Source organism: Naegleria lovaniensis (assembly GCF_003324165.1).
Source record: "Naegleria lovaniensis strain ATCC 30569 chromosome Unknown tig001, whole genome shotgun sequence".
Classification (NCBI taxonomy): Eukaryota; Heterolobosea; class Eutetramitea; order Acrasida; family Naegleriidae; genus Naegleria; species Naegleria lovaniensis.
Genome location: NW_025407823.1, coordinates 351542 through 376798, shown reverse-complemented (window position 1 = coordinate 376798; position 25257 = coordinate 351542). Strand labels below are relative to the sequence as shown.

The following is a 25257-nucleotide window of genomic DNA, read 5'->3' as shown; positions in this document are numbered from 1 at the left end:
TTGTATGAACTCGTCACTCTAAAAATAAATAATTGAGGGAAATACACAATGCGAGCGCTTCCGTTTACAAAAACACATCACCGAATCTGTTGTTGAAATTGGGAAAGTTGGTAATTGAAGCAACCTGCTTGAATGGATCATAATTAAACACGTTTTTACGCAAGAAGGAAAGATGGCAACACGTTATCTTTCTCATCAATTTTGTTCCTTCAATATTAGAGACCTCAACAAATGATCACGAGTTCTTAATTGTTTGAAACATGGGGAGATCAATATGAGTAGACGAGGTCACATCTTTGATGTGTGGTCCAATTTAATCCATCGTCCAGTCTGAATGATTGTGTTTGTCATCATCTCCTATCTCAATCACTTGTCATTTAAAATTCAAACAACTCCAAAAAATGAGCAAAAAACCAAAGAAGAGTGTATTTGGAGGCTTTTTTGGCTTCAGGAGTAGGTATTTCAACAATTGTTGTTATTGTTGAGAAGTAACTTGTTCAAATTGACAACCAACTTTTCATGTTCGTTCATTTCATTTGTTCATCATCATATCCAATGTGTGTGATATTCATCTTCTTCTCGAATCCGATACATGAAATGTATTTATCATCTCTCTCTCGCATATCTCTCTTTATTTTTCAACGATCATGACAACACAATCTGACAATCATCATTGTTTGCAAACATCTAACAACACGATAGGTGAAAATGAAAGTGTAAATTTAGAAGACTATCCTCTGAGTCAATGGTCCACACCAATGGTCGTGATGTGGCTTAAAAATCAGGGACATGACAAGAAGGTATGAAGATTTATATCATCGACATATGTTTAACATTTCATGGTTCACACACACACATGTTCATTATTTTTGAAACACCACTTCACCCAACAACAACAACAACCTCTACCACAACTATTCATGAAAAACCTCATCTCTCGAAACTCTTCACATATACACACCCGAACACACCCTCACCCACACACACAGGTCTACAAAATATTCGAAAAGAACAAAATCAATGGTACTTTCTTTTGTCAAAATGTAACAAAAGCAGACATTGTGCGATTAGGTTTCACACCTGGAATGGCCATCACTCTTCACAATCAAATTGAAAAACTCATCGAACGTATGAAAACAATCAATCCCTACAATGTGGTTCTCAGCAGTCGACCACACTACAACTCTTCAAACAAGAGAGCAAGTTCGAACATGTCAAATTTAAGTGACTCGATGTCTCAATTAATGACACCTCCTCGTGCCTTTGGTTCTACAGCATCGGCTTCGACCATTTCTCTCATTTCACAATCGTCACCTGGATTTGCAGAACATCAAATTCCTCTCTTTGCTCAACATCAACGAAAATTTTCAGTATTGACTGATAAATACATGATGGAATCAGAAGAGGCATCTTCATCCTCTCTTTCTGATCAGAGTGTGTCAAATGTCACAACATCGTCATTGAATAATAATCCAGGAGGTATTACAATTTCTGAAGTAGAAGTTGAAGATGATTATTTTCTCAAAATGGAAATGGAATCCTTCACAGTTCAAGATAAAGCAGAAGAAGACAAGGAATTACAAGAATATCTCGCAGAAACTCTCATCATGAATGAAGTATCTTCATTGTCTTCTCAACCATCATCATCTTCACAACCTTCTTCTCCTTCTGGAAGTTCGATTAGTGACACAAATTCTACAGCGACTTCCACAACAGCGAATACATCCAGTCCATGTTTGACATCTTGTTCCAATTTAAATTCCTCTTCCAATAACAATAAGTATTTGTTAGTTCCTGTGGCTCCATATTCCACACTTCCTGATGAATATTTCTCTTCTTATCAATCATGTTTAAGTAATGTGAATTTATTACCATTCCAAGTTCACAATTTACAAAGTATTGTTCAAGATTTGATCATTCCAGAACGTTTCATGTTTAAATATTTTAACATCAAACATTACATGCCCGATGATGATGAAGATGACACAGCACCAAGTGGTAGTAGTAATAGTGGTAATAGTAGTGGTAGTACAAACTCTTCAAAGAATGCAGTGAGAAGTATGAAAAAAACATTCCTCAAAATTCAATTCGTTTTTAATGCTTTGGATCGCGGAGTTTGGTTCAAGATGCAAAAACAAAACAAGTCACAACTCAAAGGATTTAAACCTCACAAATTTGGAGTATTTTATCCTGCACTTCTCATTGGTCCATTTCTTGTGGAATACACACATCATGGAATTGCGTTAGTGAGAATTTCCAAGTCAAAGAGAGTCGTTGGACATGAAATTACAACTATTACAGGTGCAGACAAAGTGAAGGAGGTTTTGCAAAAAGTGTCACAAGTTTGTTGTGAATTTAATGGATCTAGAAAGTTTGATATTCAAAAGAATAATCCAATGCATTTCGTGTATGCCGTTTTAGACAAACTCAAAATGAGGAAACAATGTGAAAATCATCTCAATAAGGGATGTGTAAAATCATATATTCAAAATTTGGAACGTTTTGGCTACTATAGCATGACCATTAATTTACCCAAACAGATTGCTACATTAATTGGAAAAGAAGAATACATTGTTGACAGTCACAAAGACTTGGATGAGCTCCATATCAGCATTCAAACAAATTTCCCAGATTACTTTAACGATGAAGGTAAAACAGATGAAACCTTACTCCAGTCATTCGATATTGCGTTCTGGTATTGGCATTTTGAAAACAAGTCGTTTGAAGATTTTCGACCTGCCTACAGCAGCAAGATTTGCAAGTGCCCCTTCAACATGCTTGAAAAACACCCCATCGACATGATTGAAAGTGCCTCAAAAACAAGCTACAGAGGTCCTTCATATCATATTGCTCAGGTATTACCACCAAGACCTGGTGATGCTCCAAGTACAGTTTCATCACCTAACACCACTGACTGAACCAATACGAACGCTCAATGATTAAAAACTGTTTAATAATTTATCTGTAATCCTTCTTTCCTATCGTTGTCTTACCGCTGAACAAGTGCTTTGGTTTCATGTTGAAGATGACATGATCTGCCTCGGTACGTTTGCCACTTGCTTGCAATGTCTTAATCTTCTTCAGACCTAACTTGACAGCTGAAACTTGTTTCTTGGCATCTTTGATACCTGCAAATCTACCAATCTTTTCAGTAAGAGGATTGTGAGGTGTTAAGGATCTCTTCTTGCTGAGAGCGGTCTTATCAATATCAACAGACTCATATTCGGCAGCTGCTCTCTTCTCACTAGCACTTCTGTTTTTGGCCATTTTACTCTCACTTCTAGCTCTTGGTCCAACACTGGATGTTGCGAGTTTGTGACCTCTACCAACCGATGAAGTTCTAGCAACTGAAGATGATCTAGCTTTATCCAAAGCTTCTTGTGGAACACCTCTGTCTTTCAATTCAGAAACAATAGAGTTCAAATCAATAGGCTTATCTTTTCTGGTAAGTTTAGGATGGTTAGTATTCTTATTGATTCTATTCGTTTGAATAATTACAGATTTCTTATCCATAATTTTCTGGAAATCTTCTTCTTCTTCAGAGTCAACATAGAATTCGTCATCAGCATAGTTTACACCGCCTTCAAATCCACCTTCTTCTCGAAGTCTTTCATCTTCTTCTCTTTCAAGTTCTTCCAATCTTTTGTCAATTTCTGGGTCAACAAAATCAGCAATGTTCTTGCCATCCATAATTTCTGGAATAATATCATTTTTCCATTCGTCGTTTTTCAACAGGTAGTGCTTCTTGTAATCTGGAGTATAAACACCAGCTCCTCCTCCAAGATTTTCGAGATGCTTTTCCGTAATTCTTGGTTCATCTTCCATATCTCCAGATTCGTCATCCATTCCAGCTCTCTTTCGAAGAACGCTGTCAGGAATTTGTGGTTCTCTTATTTTGTCGTCTCTCTTCTTTGGCTGAGCCAAGTGAACTCTATTGAGGATGGATTCTACCGATTTCTTACCGTGATTAATCTTGGCTTCAACTCTGTTTTGGAGCAGAAGATCACAAGCTCTTGTTTTTACATCATTCAGTCCTGATTGGTTAAGATTGCTAATTCCGATCATATCACTGCACATATCTGCAATTTCTTGTAACATTTTCTTATGCTCATCACTCAAATCTTCATATCTAACCAAATCAATCTTTGTTAAGACCAATAAAACTGGTTTTCCTGCAAAGAGAGGTTTGATATTCTTGAAAAGATCACATTGCTGTTTGATGTTGTATCCACAAGTTTCACTCACATCACATAAATATAAAATAGTAGAGCGCAAGTGAGCCATAGCTGTAATACTTTGCATTTCAATTGTGTTACGTTGTTCAAGAGGATGATCAAGAATACCTGGCGTATCAATTAATTGCCACTTCAAATAACGATATTCCATGTGACCAACAAATAATGATTTAGTTGTGAAAGGATAGGGCTGAACATCAACTTGGGCTCGGGTCATGTTATTCATAAAGCTATCATGTTGGTATAATTAGTTGAGAGGAAAGACACGATGCCAATAATAATTCAAAAGTTAAACACTCATAAATTGAACTAATTATAACATACCTAGACTTTCCGACGTTTGGATATCCCACAAGAATCAATGTACGGGATGATGGATCAATGGAAGGCAAACGAGCCAAGTGCTGTCTGACTTGTTCTAGATATACCAATGACGAGTTTTGCTTCGTTAATACAGTTATCATTCTACCCAAAGCAGCTCTCTTCAATTGTTTGCAACGATATAAAGAATCGCCATACTTCAAAAGACGGACGTAATCTCTACCAATGGCATCCACAACGTTTCTACAAGTGCTCAATTGACCCAATGCAAGTTTATAGTGGTCTTTATCATAGAGAACGTTCATCAGATCTTCATAGAAGGGATGAATATCTCCCAATCGTGGAAATTCGTCCAGAATGAGAGTAATTCGGTCGTGAATAGCTTGTTGGCAAAACTTTACTTTTCTCATATAGAATCTACGGATACGATTGATGGCATATTGTGGGTGAATTTCTGTTGGAGTTTTTCGTTGAGTCTTTGAGAGAACAATATCCATAAATTCCTTTCCGTTAGGAACGGGTGTAATTTTCTTGAAATTATAGACTACCATGTTGTTATGATGATATTAGTTGTGTGGTTGAGGAATAAAAAAAGGCGTTGATGATGGAGAGCGAGGGTGCAAAGAGGGATAATTTTTTTCTCGATTCAATTTTTTGAATATCAACAAATTGCATGAAGTCTCTGTGGCTTGATAATTAAATATATATTTAATGTTGTCAATATACATAGGGAATAATTTTGTAAGGTACAAGAGAACAATACCTCTCAAATGATTTTCCATACTTTTGTTTCATCTTTTTGTGATCTCTTTCGTATCTAGTGAACAGCAAAACCCAGATGAATATACTATAACTGTATGGGAAAATACCCTTATCAAAACCACACATGAGACCAAAACTGAGAGAGTTCGCCAACTCACCAAAGTAATTTGGATGGCGAGAAAGACTCCAAAAGCCATTCACCAATACTTTTCTTCCTTGCTCTGTCTCGATATATTTTGGTTTAATTCCAAGGAAAGGAGCATTTGGATCTCTCTTAAATTTGTCTTTTTGTGCATTGGACAATCTTGCAACCACATAACCAAAGATCCACAATACTGATACAGCAATGACACCCCACAATGGAAGGTCACTCCATTCAATGAGGTAATAAGCTTGAGCAGTGCACACAAATGGCATCCTTCAATGGGACAAGTTAAATTGTGTCATCATTACATCATGTTGCAAACATATCATTCATGAATATTCAAATTAAATTGTAATGATACTTTACCACACGAAATTTCCCCAACTCAACATGAATCCAAATCTTTCTTGATAAATTTCAAAGCCAGTGATAAACTGGTCTTCAGTGACAAAGAAGTCAAGCATGTACAGGAACGAAAATATCAAATACATTGCCATTGGTGTACTAATGGTACCATACTTTTCATACTGTACAGAAGCATATGAAAATGCAACAACAACCCATGTCAATAAGCTTGGTCTTCCATCAAAAAATAATTTACAATCGACTCCAAGAATTCGAGGGTTTCTTTCAGCTCCCAACCAAATTTCTCTCAATAATCCGTCATTATATTCTCTCTTTTTTAACATTCTTCCTTTAATAAATACAATTAGCCAATAACACCAATGGAAAATGCTTGTTATCGCAACAAATTCAAGTAAGTGATCATAGACAATTGAATATCTCCACCAACCCAAATGACCACCTGTAAAAAACAATACTAGTGTGATCAAATATGCTTGCAACCCATTACAATTATATTCTAATACAGTTCCATCTTCTAAAGGCAAACCTTTCACTATTTTACCTGGCAAGAATCTTGCCATAGCATATTGAAACACAAAATATATTAAATAAGCTTTGAATACATAAATACTTGGTAATGGAAGATAGAGATGAATAAGAATGGAGAAGCTCATAAAACCAAACACAACAAAATACTCTCCGATGGATTTTTGATCAAGACTTTCACTGGAGGGATTTTGCATTTTTTTTTCGGCGACTGCTCTCTTGCATGCACTAGCGCTCTGAAACCTGACCAAACGTCATTGATTATCATTGAAGTGCGACATGTATGATATCTATCATGTGACTCTATTGCTCGCTTCTATAATAAGGGGTCAGAGGTGCCATGTGATCTTCCAGTTCCAAAATATCATCACTGCCTGGTTGTTTAGCTAAGAATGGTTCATTTAGAGTTGAATCTTTTCTTCTCAATGTTGAAGCAGAGGTTGTCGAAGTGAGGACAACATTGGTTCCAGTTATATTCAAAGGCAGTGGAGGTTCATACTGTTCACTCATATCAAAATAAGTCTCTGCAGAAGGAGGTTGAGAAGATATACGAGCAGCATTGTTGGATTCAATAAGCTCTTCATCTTCGAGAGCATTTGGTGGAATGAATACGACATTTCTTCGAGTTCCTTTCTTGTGATAAATTTTAGCTACTGTCACATCATCATAAAAGTCATCATCTTGTGCTTTAAGATCTGCCTTCATTCTCTTAAATGTTGTTCCTTGTAAAATTACTTCATCTAGTATTTCACCTGGTGCATATCTCTTAACGCTATGCTTTTGTCTAAAGCTGATTAAATTTGTCATAATTCTCTTGTAGTGGAAGATGACAAACTCTGTACATGACATGCATAGAGCTGTCAATGAGAAAATACCAGAAAGAGAAGCTAATAAATCAGTCAAGAAGACAAGGACTATTTTCTTTTCTGACAAGACGACTTCTAGAGTTGTGGAGGCCTTTTCAAATTCAATTTTTAAATAAACTCCATTTTCATGACTAAATGTCTTAAAGTCTACTTGATCTCCTTGTGTTTCTGAAGTGTATTCGATAACGTAACCAGTTCGTTTTGTGTTATCAATTGGAATTGTGTACTTGTTTTGGAGTAGCTGAAGAGAGACAACTGTTGGATTGGTCGTTCCTCTATACAATTGATCTACTTCTGAAAAGACAGAGCCCGTAATGATCTTTCAAATATTTTGTAATAATTAAATTTTCACAATTAAAAATTCACATATTAACACATATTGTGACTTATTAATAACAAAAATGTGGTATTGTAATAAAAAAAAACTTACAGATCTTTGAGGTGGTTTTTGTGGTGCATATACATCAACATAGGCTGAAGAAACATTCACCAAAAAGTCATACCCGTTTGAAAATACATTTGGACCTCCAACTTTAAAGTGCAGAGCAGCAAGCTTCTTATCCTTTGCAATGGTACATTTAGAGCAAGAGACAGCAATCACACAGGCACTAATTTCATTTTCAGATAATTCATCTCTACATGTGATGGATGTAATAGTATCATTGAACATGTCTACAGATTCCATAACAATGGAAATTTTGTCTTGACACTTGGTAGGAATTGTTGATAGAGTCGATCCAAACGTGCAATCTCCTTTGAAACCTAAAATTCGAACTTCTACCGAAATATCACCATAAAATTCCTCAGATACAGCCAAGTTGGGAATTAAACTTCTATTCTCCACATAGTTTCCATAATTGCTTTAAAAAGTGAATGAAATAATGAAATATATATATATACATCATAAATCTCCAAAAATACTTACTAGTACGGAACAATGGTACCAATCAAATAGGCCAAGAATGCAACTAAGACTACAAAGCTGTAACATGCTCCCACAATGGTTCTTCTCTTAATCATGGTTCCCATCAATCGATTGTGTCTCTCAGTAAAGAAAAAGTCCATTCGTTTCAACCATTCGGTTCTTGGGAAATTAAATACTCTCCAAGCAATAAATGCAATCAAGATGATGGCAGCTGTGATTGAGGCCAATACACTTGCTTCAATCTTAATGACTTGTGAATTTTCCATCTCTCTCGATGAATATGAAACAGGTTGTTGAGAAGTTCTTTTCACAATTCTTGAATTGTTGAAAATGGGTTCAATAGATCCCAATTGACAAATGGAACCTTCAGGGCAAGGTAAACATTTGGCTTGCCCTGTAAAATTATTATACGTTCCATAGGCACACGGAAGACAGAATTGAATATGATTGGCTCCACTCAAACTATTGAAAAAACCTTTCGGACAATCCATACATTGTCCTGAGGCTCCAAATTTTTCATAATAAGTACCGGGAGGACACAATTCACAAGCCTTATTCACTTGATAAGTTCCTGGACCACACAAGTAGCATCTCGTACTACCTTGTTGATATCCCTTATCATCACACACATTTTCAACATTGTATTTGTATAAATCTCCATATCGAATCGAAGGAAGTAAATATCGAGTGCCATAGGGTGATCCTACTCCTCCAAAAACATAAATACTATTTCCTACCAAGGAATAGGAATGATATACTCTTGGTTGAGGTAATGTGTGTTCCGTGTAGGGAGGATCAATTTTTGTGAGAGACTTTGTTTTTGCATCAAATAAAAGAACATCGTTATGGAGCTCACTGCCCACACGTCCTCCAAATATGATGGCACCAAATCCTGATACCTTGATGGCAATTGACCCAGAACGAGGGAGTATGGACCCATTTGAGAAATTTCCTGCAATTGAATACTTGACCATGTCATTATTCTTATCTGTAAATTCTAATTTGTAAATATTGGTGGTTGGTGTTTCGGAAAAATCATGACATCCAAAAAGTAAAATTGTTTGGAAGGATCCAGTCTCTGATTCATCATAAAATTTTGCAGTACATCCTATCGTGTATGATGTTGGAATTTGCGTTTTGATTTTGGTCCACATTTTGCTTTCTGCTTCATAGGTCCATAAATCTGTATATTGATTCGATTGTGTTCTTCCTCCAAATACAAACAAATGAGTTGTGTTCTTGGTCATGGCATGTTTATATCTGGGTCCAGGAGATAGAGATCCTTTCGTTGGAGTCACCAATGTCCATACTGTGTCATCAATGGAATACGTCCATAAATCGGAATATGATTTAGCAGTGGAATCAGAACCACCAAATACCCATATTCTGTCACCTAATGTAATTTGTGAATGAAATGCTCGTGCATGTGGTCGAATGGAAGTATCCACAAAAGTCCAACCTTCTTTTGAAATAGAATATCGATAGAGAGCATCCGATGCAGTATCATCACTCGTAAAGCCTCCAAATAAATACACAGAATCACCAAGTGTGGACATGGAATGTGCATACAAGGAAGGTGGAGATCTAAAATCTCGATTCACCTTCACAAGACTAGTACTCAAAACATTGAAAGAATACAAATCATTGAAATCATAATCCAAACCAAATCCTCCAAAATAAATAATATAGTTAGAGAAGGAAACCACTTGAGAGTTGGATCTAGGATTGGGAAGATTGTCGTTAATGACTTTCCATCGTACTGTATTTGAATTTAGAGGAAGATCTACTCGAATAATTTTCTTAAAGAGAGATTGTTGGTTGAGTCTGGAAGTTTTACCATGAAAGACATATAAATACTTGTCTGTAGTTGCACATCCCATATCCTAAAGACATTATGAAAAGGGCATGATAAAGTAGTAGTGGTGTCACATGTGTCACGATTTCATAAATGAATGCGATTAAAAGGTGATGCACCATTTGTGAAAATTTGTCAATAAATGTAGTCACTTACAAATATTGGGCCTTGAACTTCTCCAGTTTGATTCAATAATGTCCAAGTTTGAGAAGCAATGTTAAAGCTCCAAAGATCAGCCAAAACTTCTCCATTTTCTCCCATTCCTCCAAAAAGTAAAATATTCGTCTTTCCATTCACAACATATGGTTGCATGCAATGAGCATATCGCGCTGGAGGCCATGGAGTGGTATATGTCACCTTTCTCCATTCATATCGATCATTATTAAAAATCCATAAATCATCTCTCACACCACTATATGTTAAGCCTCCAAACATGTATACTTCATTCTTGTACTCGGAAATTCGTGCATCAAATCGAGCAAATGGTTTGTTTGTAATATTCAAGAGCTTCCATTGAGATCTTAGTATTGAAAATTCATACATTTCATCAGAATAGCTTGCAGACCTTCCTCCGAAAATGACAAGTTTTTCCTCAGATGTTTGTGTGGCTGATATGGTCCACATGACATGACCATGACGTCCCTTTGGAGAGAATCCATCCAATGGATCTGTCCGGTGCCATTGACCTGTAATAAAATCATAGGACCACAAATCTGAGAAGTATCCAGTGCTTAATTGTGAATTTCCACCATACACGTATAATTTGTTCGAAGCAAGAGCAAGAGCATGTGCAAAACGTTCTGGTGGTACTCGTGCCACGTTTGGAATGCTGAACCATCGATTGCCTGTGAGTGGACTATTGGAAAATATTTGAACTTGATTCAAATAACCTCCTGGTACTCGAAGCGTTCGATTATAGAAAAATTCTTCATCCCAAACAATGGAATCTAATTGACTCCATTTGGCCACTGATTTAACATCATGGTCACTAATACTATTGATTGAATAAAACACTCCGAGACGATCTCCCAAACTATCAAAGGAAACTCTTCCACTGGCTCCAATGAATGAAGTTCGTTGAATGGTTGCCAAGAGGTAGGAACCTTTGGTGGGATCGAGACCTGCCTTACACATGGTTCGAATGGCATATCCAAAACTGAGAGCAGAATCGTAGGCAAATCTCTAAAATGTTTGTTTTTGATTATTCATACGTAACAATTATGAGTAATATGTAGTAATCGTGTGTGTGTGTATTTGCGTGTGTGCATGCATGTGCATGTGCGTGTGTAAATGATATTCTTGTATACATCATCACAACTTACATCAAATGCTTGAATTTGTGAATAGGTTTCTTCAATTGTAGAATACTTGTAAGTGGACATGAATCGTGTGATAAAATACAAATCTGTAGACCATAGACCAGAATTCAACTCCACATACATCATTCCATTCAATAGAACCGATAGTGTAATATTCTTATCACTGAGTCCAGGTTGATATGCAAAACTTTCATCAAATATCCAAATATATCCAAGTTGTGCCATTCCAGCCTCGTGAATCGTCTGAATTACAGCATCTGCATCACCATTGGAAGATACAGAAACACAGACAAATTTTTTGGTATTGCTTTCTTTTGCTAAATAGATTTGACGTTTGATGTCTGTTATGTTTCCAGTTTTGAAATAATAAGCATTTGTGACATTAAGGCCCAACGAGTTGGCATTTCTGATCACATTTTCAGATGCATCTCTTCCATACACTTCATCTGAAGCCAAAATTGCAATTTCATTAAACTCAAGAGAATAAAAAAATTCTACCATTGCAGCTGTCATTGAAAAGGAAGATGGAATTCTGTTATTAACACGAAATGTCAAAAATTGTGTGTTTGCAATTTTAGATTTTTCACACTTACACTCTGTAGAACCATCGATTATAGGATAAGGTTGAAGTGGAAGATCCATAAGAAATCATTGGTATTCCAAATGGCTCAGCAATATTATTTGCAATGGCCAGTGATTCATAGCTGTAATATCTGTTGTTTGGAAGTAATAATTTTTGAGCCAAAAAATTCATTCACACACACACGTCAAGTGATTATAATAATGATTCCAAATACGCTCCAATGTGTGATGTCATCACTTACCCTCCAATAATTCCCACATAACCCTCCTCAACTGTTCCATTCACTAAAATTAATTGTTTCATTCTATCAATGGCTTGGTCAACATTTCCTCTCGTAACAACAAAATCATTTTGAATCGTGACACCTGGCGGAATGATTCCAGCTATTTTCATAAATTCCAATCCACTTGAAATGGATGTTTTTAATTTATCACCACTGAATGGTTTGGTAGCATCGTCTTCATCGGGAATGACGCTCACAAATTTAAATGTTCTCCCAGTGCAATCAAATGATTGTGCTGAGCACATGGGACATGACAGGAAAATATAAAATAAAAGAACAATTAGAGCAATGAATAAACTAGTGTAGTGTTTTAGAGAGACAGCAATATATTGTTTGTGTGCTTGTCGTCGTAGTCGAGGATGAGATGTATTGAATTGTTGTGGAGTGATGCAAGTACATGACAGAGAGCAATGCGTGATCCGACCATGATGATGATTTGGTTCGCTCATGCCAAGTGTCAGTAAATCCATTTTTTTGATGGATTCCTTGTCTGCTGCAATTTGATGGAGTCAAACGTTCAACACAATTTTAATGTTGTTTTGCTTTCAACTCTTGTTGTTCAATAAATGAATCACAACGTTTCTGTATCCGTAGAAGAGATTCTTGAAGTTCCTCCAAATTTTCCTTAATTTCAGGAACAACATTGAGGATGAGAGATTCATCGTCAATTCTGTTTTGGAGTGACAGCATACTTTTTGCAACTTTGATGAGTAATTGAGAAAGAGAAATGAAAAAGCTTGTCTTTTTTTCACACTCCTCCGTTGCAATCTCGAATCGTTCTTTAAGCTTTTCTTGCTTGTCTCGTTCTTTTCTTGTTTCTAGTTGGTTCCATATATTGGTCACAACATGTTGATATTTACTTTGAGGTTCATCGTTCGATTGAGGATCTATAGAGTCATTCAGTGCGAAACTAATGTACGAAAATTCATCTTCATAACCAGTGGCTCTGTTAACAAATGCAGAATTGTACTCCATGGCTTTTGAGAAAAAATCACTATTTAAATCGATCGCTGTCAATAAAATATCATTAGATCTAAATTTTACATTCACTCCCAAAAGCACAAGAGAAAGGTAAATATCGTTATAGGTTTTTTCATCCAAACTTCTTTTAGAAATTATTTTCCACATTGGCTCAAAGAAGTCTTTGGTGAGAGTATTTTTCAGCTCTGTGGCTTCATCCAAAGATGCTGTACATTGATGAATGATATCGTTAATGCACTGTGATTGTTCTTCTTCTTCTTCCATATTCAGTAAGAGTTTGATCAATGTACCAACACTGAGAGCCATATTATGCATTTTCAATACAAATCCATTAACAAAGGTTTGTGATCTGGAATAAAACGAGTTCTGACCAAGTGAATCATTCAATTCAGAGATGGATTGAAGAACCACAGACTCTGCATCTTGATCTAATTTGCAATTACCACCAGTGACACTGGAAATTGTTAGCCTTCCATGTCGAAAAAGTGCACAAAATGGAAGCCAATAACATTCCGAATCATTCAACAAGAGTTGCAAGTGTGTCATTTCCTTATAACACTTTTCTTCTTGTGAATTTTCAACGATGCTAAATGTCTTTTTGGGTGAGTTCTCAATAGCGTCCGAATGAAAGAACTTGAGAATTTCATCACGCAGGTCATTCAAATTTTCTTGATCAATGATGGATACCAAAGTCTGTAAATATTTCTCCAATTGGACAAGTCTCTTTTCAATCACATCCTTCTTCATGTTTCCGAACACAATTTTTGAAGGAAATTTCAGCAACGATTGTTTGTCTTTACTTAGAATTGTGCAAACGACACTTGTGTGAAACTCTCGTAAATTGGAATATCTCTTTTTTGATGTATAGACTTCAGTTGAACTGACAGTCACATTGATGTTGTACACGACATAATCGTTTCGGACTTGATACGATGGAATGCTCAGAAGCAACATTTTTTTGTGATGGCCTTTGGCTGTCAAATATTACTCGTGCATCTTAGTCTAAATTCAAAAAAAATCAACAAAATCATCAATTTTCCTGCATAATGACTGTCTGTATTTACGTATGACCCGAGTTCGACACCAAACCGGTGCTCTTTTCCATATCATCAACCCAACAATTAACACTGATACGTTCAACATGTTGAATGGCCAATGCTTTGGCGCCATTTTTGCGAAACAATCAAATTTACAATTATTATACTTCAAATGAATACAAATTTAAAAAATGTCCAAAACACCCTCTCAAACCTCCAGAAAGACTGGAAAGGGAGGAAAAAAGAATGAGAAAGTTGAGGTTACGTTGTTGTCGGATCTGATTTATAGTAACAATGAAAATATGGAAAAGATGTTTCCGGAGTGGGATGAAGAAGTATTAAAAGCGCTGATGGAACGAGACAAGCAATTATATGGAGAAGAGGGAACTAATGCTAAGCGACCTACAACAAATAATGCTAACAAAAAGAAAGAGTCTTCTTTGGACGAGATTTTAAAAAACGTGCATGCAGTAGATTCAAACAAAATTTCATTCGATGTTGTCACTTGTACAGATTTTACTAAAAATGTGAAGGAATGGAAATCATTGAAATCTAAATGGGAACCCAGAATGTCACGAGATTTATTTCCATCACATCCTTATTTTGGAAGATTTTACAAAATGAAAGAAGATGCTCAAAAACAAGTGGTTGAACCTGTCGACAAAAAGAAACAACCACAAAAAAAAGTTGCTGAGGAACCAGAGGTAGTGTCATTTACGCCTATTACTTTGGAGTCATCAGACGAAGAGGAGTTAATTATCGAAGATTTTGAAAAATATACTCAGGTTCTTGACATCTCAAACAAAGGGCAATGGACAAAGGCCTTTGTGTCAGCTCTTTATCATATTGAGGAATGCAAAGAATATATTCCTTTCGGCTCATATTTGTGGGAAAGAATTTGGCCAAAAAAAGAAAACAGTCAACTACCAACAGTATCCTCTTGGGGAAGATATTATTTAAAACTGTTTTTCAAAGGAAAAGATCGTATTGTGATTGTCGACGACAAATTGCCTCATGACATTAGTGGCAAGAATCTTTTCCCGATTTCTCCTTATGATGAATTTTGGCCCTCTATTCTCTTAAAAGGAATCATTGCAATTTCTGTTGGAAATGAGCATCTTGCCTTCTCTAATCCTTTATGGTGCTTCTCTGCGTTGTTTTCCAATTTTGGGTCTCAGTCTCTCTGTTGTACCAACTCTCTTGACATTATTTCTCCTATCACATGTTCGCTTAAGTCATGTCAAGAATGGAAGAATTCGTTTGATTTAGTGAAATTTTTATGCAATACCCCTATTGATGGAGACAATACCAAGAAAAAGATTCTATTACTGACATGTAGAAAAGACCTTGACGTAGAATCATATGGGTTAAGAAAAGATAATCTATACCGAGTGGAGGATGTAAAAGTGTATAAGGGAGAAACCATCTTGAAGGTGGTCTCAAACGATGTATCTTGGAATGGAAAGTATTCATACAAAAATGCTTCTGTTTGGAACGCCTACTTTGAAGAAGAACTAGGTTTTTGTTATCAGGATAGAAGAATTCAAAAAAGAATGAAAGATTTTTGGGTCGAAATAACAGATCTTCAAAATTATTTCGATGGAGTACATATACTGCATGAAATTTCCAATTTCTCTGTTAGAGCATCCCTTGGAAGTCATGCTACTCAAATAAGCCCAATTGTATTCTACATTACTGAGACCACAAAATTATTTATTAGAGTCCTTGGAGAAAAACAGTCCAGCCCAAGGATTGTTGTTAAAAAAGCTAGTAATTGGAAAAAGCTGACTCCCAGTAAGGTAATTCATGAATTCTCGATATGTAGCTACGACAGCATTATTCCATTAACCCTCCCCTGTAAAGACGATTTTGACATCTATGAGATACGGTTTTCTAATATTGAGAACCAATATATTGAGTTTTTGAGCGAGAAAAATTTAGTATTTGGAAAACAAGAGGACATATATTCGACAAAATTAAGTCAATCGATCCAAAGAACAGATACTCTGATCTCTCCTCCTCATGAAATGGAAGAATGGAAAATTTGGAACATGTAAGTAAGGAATATGTTTGTTCGTGTGAATTAATATGCACATGAAAAAGTCAACATTTTAATATTGATAAGGAGGGCGTTTTTAGTGCACGTCTACTCGTTGACGATATTTCAATACTTCCATTCACACATCTTGTTCTTATCAACAATGAAAACTTGTCTGTTGTGAAATCTATTAACGGAAGAATTTTTCCTGTTAAATTACTCCCTTGCTCGCATCAATATTCACTGGTGTGCTTTGCATGTCCAAACAGAAGTCTAGAGAGTACAAAGTACACACTTGAAACAATTTCTGAGAATGATGTCTTTGATTTGGAGGCTGCAAAATCTCTAACGTGCTATCCAGTTTCAATTAAAGGACGATACTACACTAATCCTGAGAGAGAACTTTTCAGATTTAGAGTAGATGTTGGAGAAAAAGCAAACATTTGCTTCAGATTGAAATTGAGCGAAGCCACCCCAGTTAAAGTAATTGTAAATAAGGTAGAGAACTTTGAGAACAGTGTTTCCATTTTGGAGTTTGAGAATTTTGAATCAGAAAGCGTAATTACGGTACCAAACTTGGTTGTTTACCCTAGCTCCAAAATGCAAAGTATTAGTTACAACATTGTTTGCACGATAGATGAGAAGAAAGCTCTGGAGATTTTATCTAATAGAGTCAGTGTTGCCGAGAATGAGTTTCTCCAGTATCTCAAAGAAAAGAGTGAGACCACCTCTCTGCAAGAATTGAACGCTGACGAATCGAAATCAACAGACCTCAAATCACCAAAGAAAAACGACAAAAACGCCAAAAAGCCAGCATCTGCTGTTAAGAAACCTGTGACCAATCAAAAAGCGAAAAAAGACCAAGCCAGAATTCCTTCAAAGCAAGACAAACCTCAAGTGCTAAGCAGTCAATATATTGAGGGTACAGAGAATAGCTCAGTTTCTTGCTTGACATACTCTCTGGACATTTTTTCAACAACACCCAATGTTATTTATGAAGAAGTTAATGTAAAGAAACAAGCAATTGACCAATTAGTAGAAGAATGGGAATCAAACTCACCCCAGCATGGAGAAAATGGCTTAGTAGCAAGAGAGAAATTTATCAAACAACGACTCAAGCAACTACTTTCTGCAACTGACAACTCACCCAGAGCTGAACTACAAGCCCAAAGTAATAATGAGACTGAAACAGAACGAAAAGACAGACTAGCTCGAGAGAAACAACAAAATGCAACCAAGATTAAACAGCTTAGAGAGCTAAGAGACAACGAAATGAAAAAGCTTGATGTTGTGGTCAATGATAATGTGGAAAGATCTCTTCAAACTTGTTCGTCCATAATGAAAGAAAAATTCATTGAAACTCAAAAACAAGTTCTGTCTCTTAAGGAGCAAAAGCTGGAAGAAGAAAAACGAATTGAGCTTGAACGGCTGAATGAAGAAAAAAGCGCAAAAAAGGGAGCGAGTGGAGCCAATACAGCCCGAAAATCTACTAAATAATTGTATGACAATCTATTTGTGATGATCATAATAAAAATTATATTTTAAATCTTAGTAGTAAATATGATTGTAAAATAAATAATCTGTCATGAGAACAATTGCAAAATATTCAATATCAAGTAGTAGAAGAAGACAGTCGTGTAATATTATTATCTATTTTGTCCACCGCCTCTACCACCACCTCCTCTACCGCCACCTCTAGCTTGGAGCCGTCCACGTCCAACTCCAAATCCTAATCCGACGCCCGATCCTCTATTAACTTTAGTTTGTGATCCGTAACCTCTACCTTGACCTTTAACAGCAGAGTCAACAACCTTGAACATCGGAGCTTTTTGTAAAATATCTGGCAATACAAAGAACCGAATTTTACTTCCTCGTATGTAAACAGTATTCATGGATGATTGTTGTCCGTTTCTATGTGTTACAGTTACATCGGTAAGCTGAACATTCATACTATCTTCAGCTTCCACTAAATTTCCTCGATAGATTTCACCAGATTTTGTTTCGAGTGATATGATGTGTGATTCTGCTTCATGAAGTAACTTGATGGGTATGCCAATGTTGCTGCTCATTTTTTTTTCTTTGAACATGTGGTGATTTCAAGGGTGCCTGCCAAGCGATCTTGATTCGTGCCAGAACCCTTGTCTTTTTCTTTCGGCGCTTATATCGTTTCAAAAACCATTCATGCATTGCCCAAGAAATTATTTTGATGTGTGGCGTGAGTTTGGTGAGTTTGGTGAGTTTGGAAGATTAGTTGTGTTACGGATTGTGGAAATAATTAAAGGCGCCAAAAAATGCAGCAAAGTGTTTCCGAGATGTTGGATAGGCTCTGTCGAGCACTCATACTCGGACCAAAAACTTCATCATCATCAATTAGTAGTACTGTCATCTCCTCATACGGATCAGATCCCTTTTCCATGCCATCATTTGCATATCCAGGTTCAAACAGTCATACAACAACAATGCCATCCAACAATTCATCGGAAATGACTGAGAAACTGCTGAAGAAAATTAAAATGAATTGCTTTTCGTATTTGTTAGATAAGAACGACAACGTACGTACTCATTTAGCTTCCTCATAGATTGTTTATTTTTCAAAATTAAAAAAGTATACCCCTCCTCTGCATTATACTGAGGCTTCATTTTCGTCCAAGGCTGCAGAACTGAATTATAGAGCCAATACATTTCTTTGTAATTTAAGGATGCACGGTTTGGAATCACTGGCAGCTAGTCTCGAAATTTTATTTGACAAATTAATTTATTTGTACGTACTTTGGAATATTAAATTTGATCTAATTTGTCTACAGAAATGAGGCGGTGACATCCATATTACTGATACTTTGTGAAAATATACCAATAGGAGAGATTTGCTTAACCCAAAAAGAAAACAATTCTATATATGATTTTTCATCAACTACAAGTCACTTTTCCGTAACACCTAGTTTTTCTAACTCTCAATTTAGTTTGGAAATGCAAACCGAATTTTTCCCTAATTTATTGACCTGTAACTCTGGGTCTAGCCAGTTCAATGTAATACCTACTAATCATACTTCCAACGCTTTTGTTGATGTAAATAATATTTCACAGACTACAGATATCACTAGTCTCAAGAGGCCCTTAAGCGACTTTACAACAATTCTGCACTCAACACCTGAGAAAAAAAAGAGATCTATTTATTTTACTGAACTAAAACCTGATAAGCTTGACGAATACAAACAGTATTTTGAACGAATGTGTTTTGGGTTAAATACTCGTACAATGCGAGAAGAAGACATTGTCAAAGACTGTCTACTACTTTTTCAAGGAATTTCTTCAGGAGTATTTGTTTGGGATGCAAAAAAATTTATTTTCAAAGTCCAACCAGTGCGATTGAAAACTTTGTCCTTTCTTGGATTGCGTGAATTACTTCAACAAATTGCTCAAGTTGGATCTATGTACAAACGACTTGAAGTTGTTGCAGAGTTTTGCCAAAACAACATCACTCTTACTGGAAAGTGTTTACAGAGCTGTGGAGCTGGACTTATTGAAATTTTAAAGTGGTACAAATCATGTGTTTTGGAATTACACAAAATATTGCAGAGATTGGTCACAGACTATTCCAATCAGAAAAGTCGGCTGACGTTACTAAACGTTATTCATCACATCAATCCTCTAAGGCAGAGATTGAACATTGTATGCGAAATTTTTGAGTGCGATATTCAAGAACTAAACCCAGATGATGAATATACTCTATTACTAAATGGTCACTATATCTCAAACAGAATTAGAAGCATTCCTACTGGTGCAAAGCTAATCTCTGTTCTATACGAAAAGATTCAATTTTTAGAGTCCAGCTGTATTCCTGAAGTGATGAACATCTTACTTCTCCTTTTTTCTTACTCTGTCACACCTTACTTGGCATGGATAAAACAATGGATATTTTGTGGTGAGATTATGGATGACAATTATGGAGAATTTTTTGTCAAGGCAACCAACAATTTGCAGGAGCCATGGTACAGTTTTCAAATTGAGGCTCAAAATATTCCTCTTCCCATTACGTCATGTGCTCATGATATATTTCTTATTGGAAATACTCTTGATACAATACGAAGATGTAATCCCTATCATTTTATTTTGAATGACACAGTTACTAATACTATTCGGAATATTAGTATTTTATTTACCGAAAAAGACTTGAAAAGATATGAAATTCTGTGCTCTAGATTGCAAATTATTCAGCATAATGAGTCATTGATGGAAATGCACAGACAATTATCAGAATTGGAAAAAAAGATACAAAGTCAGGAAGAAAAACTAAAATTTGGTGAAGACGTTTTGGATAGATTTCAAGAGGAGGAAACAAAACTCAAAGACAAGATGAAACGAGACATTTTGGATAGCTATAGAAAGAAAATGAACATTACAGAATTTGAACAAGCTTTACAAAAGGATGATCCTAATAGTGATACCACTCTCAATGATGAAGTGCGCTCAGAAAACACGATGGTCGATGAAATTCCTATTGCCGAACCTGTTTTATTGCAAGATGAGACAAATGGTAATCTCAAGCTAGATCAATTTGATGCTATAAGATTTTTAGAAAGCAGCTCTTCAATACTAGAGCTTCCAATAGAAATAGTGAAAAATCGTAGTCTGGTATCACTCTTCTATCAGCAAAAACAAATGGTGGATAGCATATTTATCAAGATGCTATTTCATGACTATAAGATCAACGAGCATCTTGGTGCGATCAATAACTACTTTTTGTTTAAGGCAGGAGATTTACATGATTGCTTTGCTAATCTAATATATGATGGTATGAAGAAAGGAATTAACTATTCAGATCTATATATAATTAATAGAACGTTTAAGGAAGCATTCAAAATTTCTAATCATGCAGAACAAGACAATGACTTGCTCACATCTAATTTGTTCTTTGATATCAACCCTAATTCCACACAATCCATTTTTGACCCAAACACTATTCACTCATTGGATCACATAGTTTTGAGATATCAAGTTACATATCCAGTGAATATTGTTCTCACTACTAGTGCTATGGACAAGTATTCGCAGGTACATTCATTGTTGTTGAAATTGAAAATTGTGGATATGGCCCTGCATGAGATTTGGTCTAATCTTAAAGTACACTCAAAACGAACGATTAGTCAACAAATGCGTTATCTCCACATGTTTAGACAAGAAGTTCAGCACTTTGTGAGCGTATTCAAAACCTTCATTTTTGTTGAAGTTATTGAATCAAGTTTTTCCAACTTTGTTAACGAACTATTTCGAGAGAAAACAAGCGATAATCTCAATATTGAAAAGCTACTGATATTGCATAACAAGTTTGTTGAGTCTTTGCACAAACAATGCTTACTTGGGCAATCAGCCAAACCTGTAATGGACATTATTATCAAGATGTTTGGACTAATTTTAAAATTCAAAGGACAAATGCAAGCCAATAGTTTTAACAACGAAGAAGACATTCCAGAGTTGTCGTTCAAATTGATGTCACACACAAGAAAAGAGTTTGTAGATTGTGCCTTGTTTTTGGATTCGTTAATGGATCGGTTAGCTCAACAATCATCAACATCAAAATTTGGTCAATTCAGAATGAACTACAAATTTACGTATTGATTTTGAATAAAACATAGTTTTAATATAATTTTTCACAAATTATTGTTGTTGATTATTTGATGCTGATTCCTCTTCCAACATGTCAAAGAAAGAAACCTGTTGATTCTTGTCTGACTGAGGAGGTTGAATTGGTGTACCAGGTGTTGGCACATTTCCAATACTCGTCACGCTAGAATCAAGCTCAGAAGGTATTTTTGTTTCACTGAGAGTTGTTGGAGTGGTTGATGACTTGTCGCTCAATGACTTTCGTAATTCTCTCATACGAAGCTCTCCAAATAAAACACAACCATCTATCGGCTTGGCATACTGATCCAGCATTGGAATACTTCGACATCCTCTCTTTAATTTCTTAACTGGCAGATAGTTTTCACACAAAAATTCATCGGCCGTTCTATTCTTGTCATAAACAGAAATACGAATGACTGCAAGCTCAGGACAAGTAATATTGAATGCAAAGCGCTTATTGAATACTGGATTAAATCCATTGTCGGTCACACTCTCTGATTTTTCATCATATTCATCTTGTGGAATTCCCAAGACTTGAAGTCGAACAAACGGATCTACAATTTCACCTCGATCAGCCATTCCAGGTTTTGGTAATTGTTCACCACATACAATCTGTTGAATGATCATAATATCAATACAATCCATAATCCATGTATTCATCGTTGTGTCGTTGAATGGTCATCATTAAATTCGAAAGTCATCATTGAAATTCATTCGAAAGTCATCATTGAAATTCATTCTTTCAACACGTCTTGTTATCAAATCAAACTTACAGAGAAAACAATCGATAGTACTGGAGAAGAACCTACAGCAAATGGACTTGCTTGTACACCCTCCAATCTCAAAAAATCAGGTTTCAACACATATCCACATTTTCCATTTTCTTCAAACATGACTTCATTAAATCTCATATGCTCGTCATAGGTTTGATAATTGAGAGCAACCATTTGACATCCCAATGCCCACCCAATCATTGGATTATAATTACTGGAAGAAATTCTTGTGCCCTTGGGATAAATTCTCGAAATGTGATTCTTGTTATATTTGATAATTGCTTCTGGATCTTTTTTGAGAAGTTTTTCTAATTTTCCTTCTGAAAAACTATGCATTTTCCAACATGGCTCAGCAAACTCTCCCTTAAATGAAACAGCACACAATGCAATAATATCTGACAATGCTTTGGCTACTTTTTTTTTGGTTTTCGAGTCCTTCTCCTTTTTCGAAGATGGTTTTTCTTTGGAAGAGGAAGGAGTGCTTGGTTCAGTGGAATTGGTCGTGGTCGTTGTCGTCGTCGTGGTAGTAGTAGTTGTGGCTGAATCTTCTTCATCGTCATCAGAATCACCTCCCTCATCGTCATCATCACTTCCACTGACTAATCTCTTTCCTTTCAATAGAATTTTTCTTCTCAATTCATGAGGAGAAGGATAACTTGTAATACTTTCAGGAGGTGGTAAATAGAGTGCATCTCCAAAGATTTGAACCATTATTTTAGCCATCATTTCTTGTTGAGGTTCACTACAATGGACTTCTAAACTGAGAATGACTGGATATTCAGATGCTTTGAAAGCATTTTCAGCAATGGTTTGAATGACATCTCGGAATTTAATCTTACTGACAAGAGTGTGACCATGGAAAATGATAGGTTCTTCTTTTCCATCCCAACAATCTAATTCTACGCATCGACAGCCAGTAAGTAATACTTCCTTATATTTTTCAACAGAACTTTCACCTTTGAGTTGATGTCCTGTCAGATACGTATTGTGTGACGAAGAAATGTAATAGTGAGATAATGGAAGTGTCATGTCTTGATGTAATTTTTTAAAATCTGATTTTAGAATTGAATTGGATGAAGAAAATAAAAATCTTGTAAAGTCATAACTTGTCAATCCAAGTCCCATATCTGTTTTGATAGCTCCATGTTGAAGCATTAATTTCTCTGCATCTTGTTCAGTTTTAATATCATCTTCTTCTTGTTGACTTTGAATAAATTCAAAAAATTGAGGAGCCAAGACCAATTGATGTTTCTTTGAATATTTTGCGAAAATTGTACTTTCAATTTCAGGTCGTCTCATCATGGATTTGTAAAATTCTACAAATTCTTGATATTCAATGTATCCACTTCCGTCAGTGTCAAATTGTTTGTATTTTCTAAAAGAGTTGTGTTGATGAATGAACTTGTTGTGTGAACACTTACTGTTTCATGGATTTGCTAGACATGTCAATGTTCAATTTTTGACATAGTTTGACAACTTCCTATGAAATTGGTCAATTCATGTTCGTAACTAGTTTCAAAGAACAACATCGTACGGCTACAAACCTTGTAATCTAATTGTCCATCATTATTGGCATCTGCTTTCATCCAATGTTTTAGAATCAACAATTTGGTAGGATCCCGATCATAACTAATTCTTGATTCTCTGATCAAATAATTAAATACACAAATACATTCATTAAACTCGCTATTCGAGTCACAGTAAACTGTCACTTGATCCTCTTTCTGTCCAAAGACAATAACAAATCCAGAGCCTGAATCTGAAGGAGATGTCTTTTTTGAAAATAGTTTGGTCACACCAAGAGCTTTGGCTCCTTTGACGGTGGCTTCTGTTGCAAAGAGTTGTTTGATGTCTCTCAAAAAGACTGGTTTCCATTGTTGATGGATGACATTATTGAAACAACAAGTATGATGGCCATCAAAAAAGTCACACACTCAGAACATGATCATCATCATCATACAAATACATACTATGTAATTTCGATTCCTTCTTTCTTGAATCCTTCACCTCTACAAATGTTTCATCATCATCCAATACAAAATAATATTCTTTTGGTGGCGTGAGAGAATTTGTTTTTTTCTTTTCTAAAATACATTTCAATTTCTTTCCCGATTTAAATTCATGAAGTATCTTGTTGATGAACGCAGGTTCTGAAAATCGAAAGGTATCGAGTAGTGAAAGATCAATCACAATTTGTTCACATAATTCATTGTTAATGGATTTTGAAGAATTGTGTTGTGGAGAGAGTTCGGAATGATGGAAAGTACAAGCAGAAGAAGAAGAGCTGATGTTGATGAAGGCTGATGACGGGTCATTGCCCTCGTCTTGCGGTGTGGAGGGAGTTGCTGACATTTTTTTGAAAGTTGACATTACAGGGTCATGACTGCGCCGCTTTGGGCACAACCGTTCGGTCATGTAGCCCACAAACGACAAAAAAATTACTACAACTGCTTTCAACACGTTTTTTCTCGTCACAACATTTGCCTGCTCGCAGTTTCATCCTCTCTATATCAAATTCTTTGAATCATGAGTATTGGGTTATTCAACAACGCGACACGTTCGATGAAATGTCCACCACGCGATGTTCTTCTTTTCGAATCGAAGGAAACTCCATATTGTAA

At 35.9% G+C, this 25257-nt stretch overlaps 9 protein-coding genes across 9 annotated transcripts; 3 read left to right on the top strand and 6 right to left on the bottom strand.

Annotated features, from left to right (window-relative positions):
- Positions 1-401: 401 nt before the first annotated feature.
- Positions 402-2918, top strand: C9374_003716 (uncharacterized protein; the record flags this gene model as incomplete). Its single annotated transcript, XM_044693275.1, has 3 exons — positions 402-453; positions 703-800; positions 990-2918. The coding sequence occupies 3 exons, from the start codon at positions 402-404 to the stop codon at positions 2916-2918; spliced, it is 2079 nt and encodes a 692-aa protein (XP_044555846.1).
- A 40-nt stretch (positions 2919-2958) lies between these two features.
- On the bottom strand, positions 2959-5107 carry C9374_003715 (uncharacterized protein; the record flags this gene model as incomplete). The annotated part of the gene is made up of 2 exons (XM_044693274.1): positions 2959-4465; positions 4560-5107. 2 exons carry the CDS (start codon positions 5105-5107, stop codon positions 2959-2961), a joined length of 2055 nt encoding a protein of 684 aa, XP_044555845.1.
- Positions 5108-5273: 166 nt separating this feature from the next.
- Positions 5274-6551, bottom strand: C9374_003714 (uncharacterized protein; the record flags this gene model as incomplete). The annotated part of the gene is made up of 2 exons (XM_044693273.1): positions 5274-5736; positions 5830-6551. The coding sequence occupies 2 exons, from the start codon at positions 6549-6551 to the stop codon at positions 5274-5276; spliced, it is 1185 nt and encodes a 394-aa protein (XP_044555844.1).
- A 106-nt stretch (positions 6552-6657) lies between these two features.
- C9374_003713 (uncharacterized protein) lies at positions 6658-12655 on the bottom strand (the record flags this gene model as incomplete). The annotated part of the gene is made up of 7 exons (XM_044693272.1): positions 6658-7539; positions 7651-8080; positions 8146-10028; positions 10157-11182; positions 11323-11851; positions 11913-12032; positions 12144-12655. The coding sequence occupies 7 exons, from the start codon at positions 12653-12655 to the stop codon at positions 6658-6660; spliced, it is 5382 nt and encodes a 1793-aa protein (XP_044555843.1).
- Positions 12656-12713: 58 nt separating this feature from the next.
- C9374_003712 (uncharacterized protein) lies at positions 12714-14120 on the bottom strand (the record flags this gene model as incomplete). The annotated part of the gene is made up of 1 exon (XM_044693271.1): positions 12714-14120. The coding sequence occupies one exon, from the start codon at positions 14118-14120 to the stop codon at positions 12714-12716; it is 1407 nt and encodes a 468-aa protein (XP_044555842.1).
- Positions 14121-14394: 274 nt separating this feature from the next.
- On the top strand, positions 14395-17738 carry C9374_003711 (uncharacterized protein; the record flags this gene model as incomplete). The annotated part of the gene is made up of 2 exons (XM_044693270.1): positions 14395-16256; positions 16307-17738. 2 exons carry the CDS (start codon positions 14395-14397, stop codon positions 17736-17738), a joined length of 3294 nt encoding a protein of 1097 aa, XP_044555841.1.
- Positions 17739-17887: 149 nt separating this feature from the next.
- On the bottom strand, positions 17888-18310 carry C9374_003710 (uncharacterized protein; the record flags this gene model as incomplete). Its single annotated transcript, XM_044693269.1, has 1 exon — positions 17888-18310. The coding sequence occupies one exon, from the start codon at positions 18308-18310 to the stop codon at positions 17888-17890; it is 423 nt and encodes a 140-aa protein (XP_044555840.1).
- A 222-nt stretch (positions 18311-18532) lies between these two features.
- C9374_003709 (uncharacterized protein) lies at positions 18533-21857 on the top strand (the record flags this gene model as incomplete). Its single annotated transcript, XM_044693267.1, has 3 exons — positions 18533-18793; positions 18848-19002; positions 19046-21857. The coding sequence occupies 3 exons, from the start codon at positions 18533-18535 to the stop codon at positions 21855-21857; spliced, it is 3228 nt and encodes a 1075-aa protein (XP_044555839.1).
- A 39-nt stretch (positions 21858-21896) lies between these two features.
- On the bottom strand, positions 21897-24988 carry C9374_003708 (uncharacterized protein; the record flags this gene model as incomplete). Its single annotated transcript, XM_044693266.1, has 5 exons — positions 21897-22475; positions 22637-24011; positions 24058-24116; positions 24181-24500; positions 24607-24988. The coding sequence occupies 5 exons, from the start codon at positions 24986-24988 to the stop codon at positions 21897-21899; spliced, it is 2715 nt and encodes a 904-aa protein (XP_044555838.1).
- Between the last annotated feature and the right edge of the window lie 269 nt (positions 24989-25257).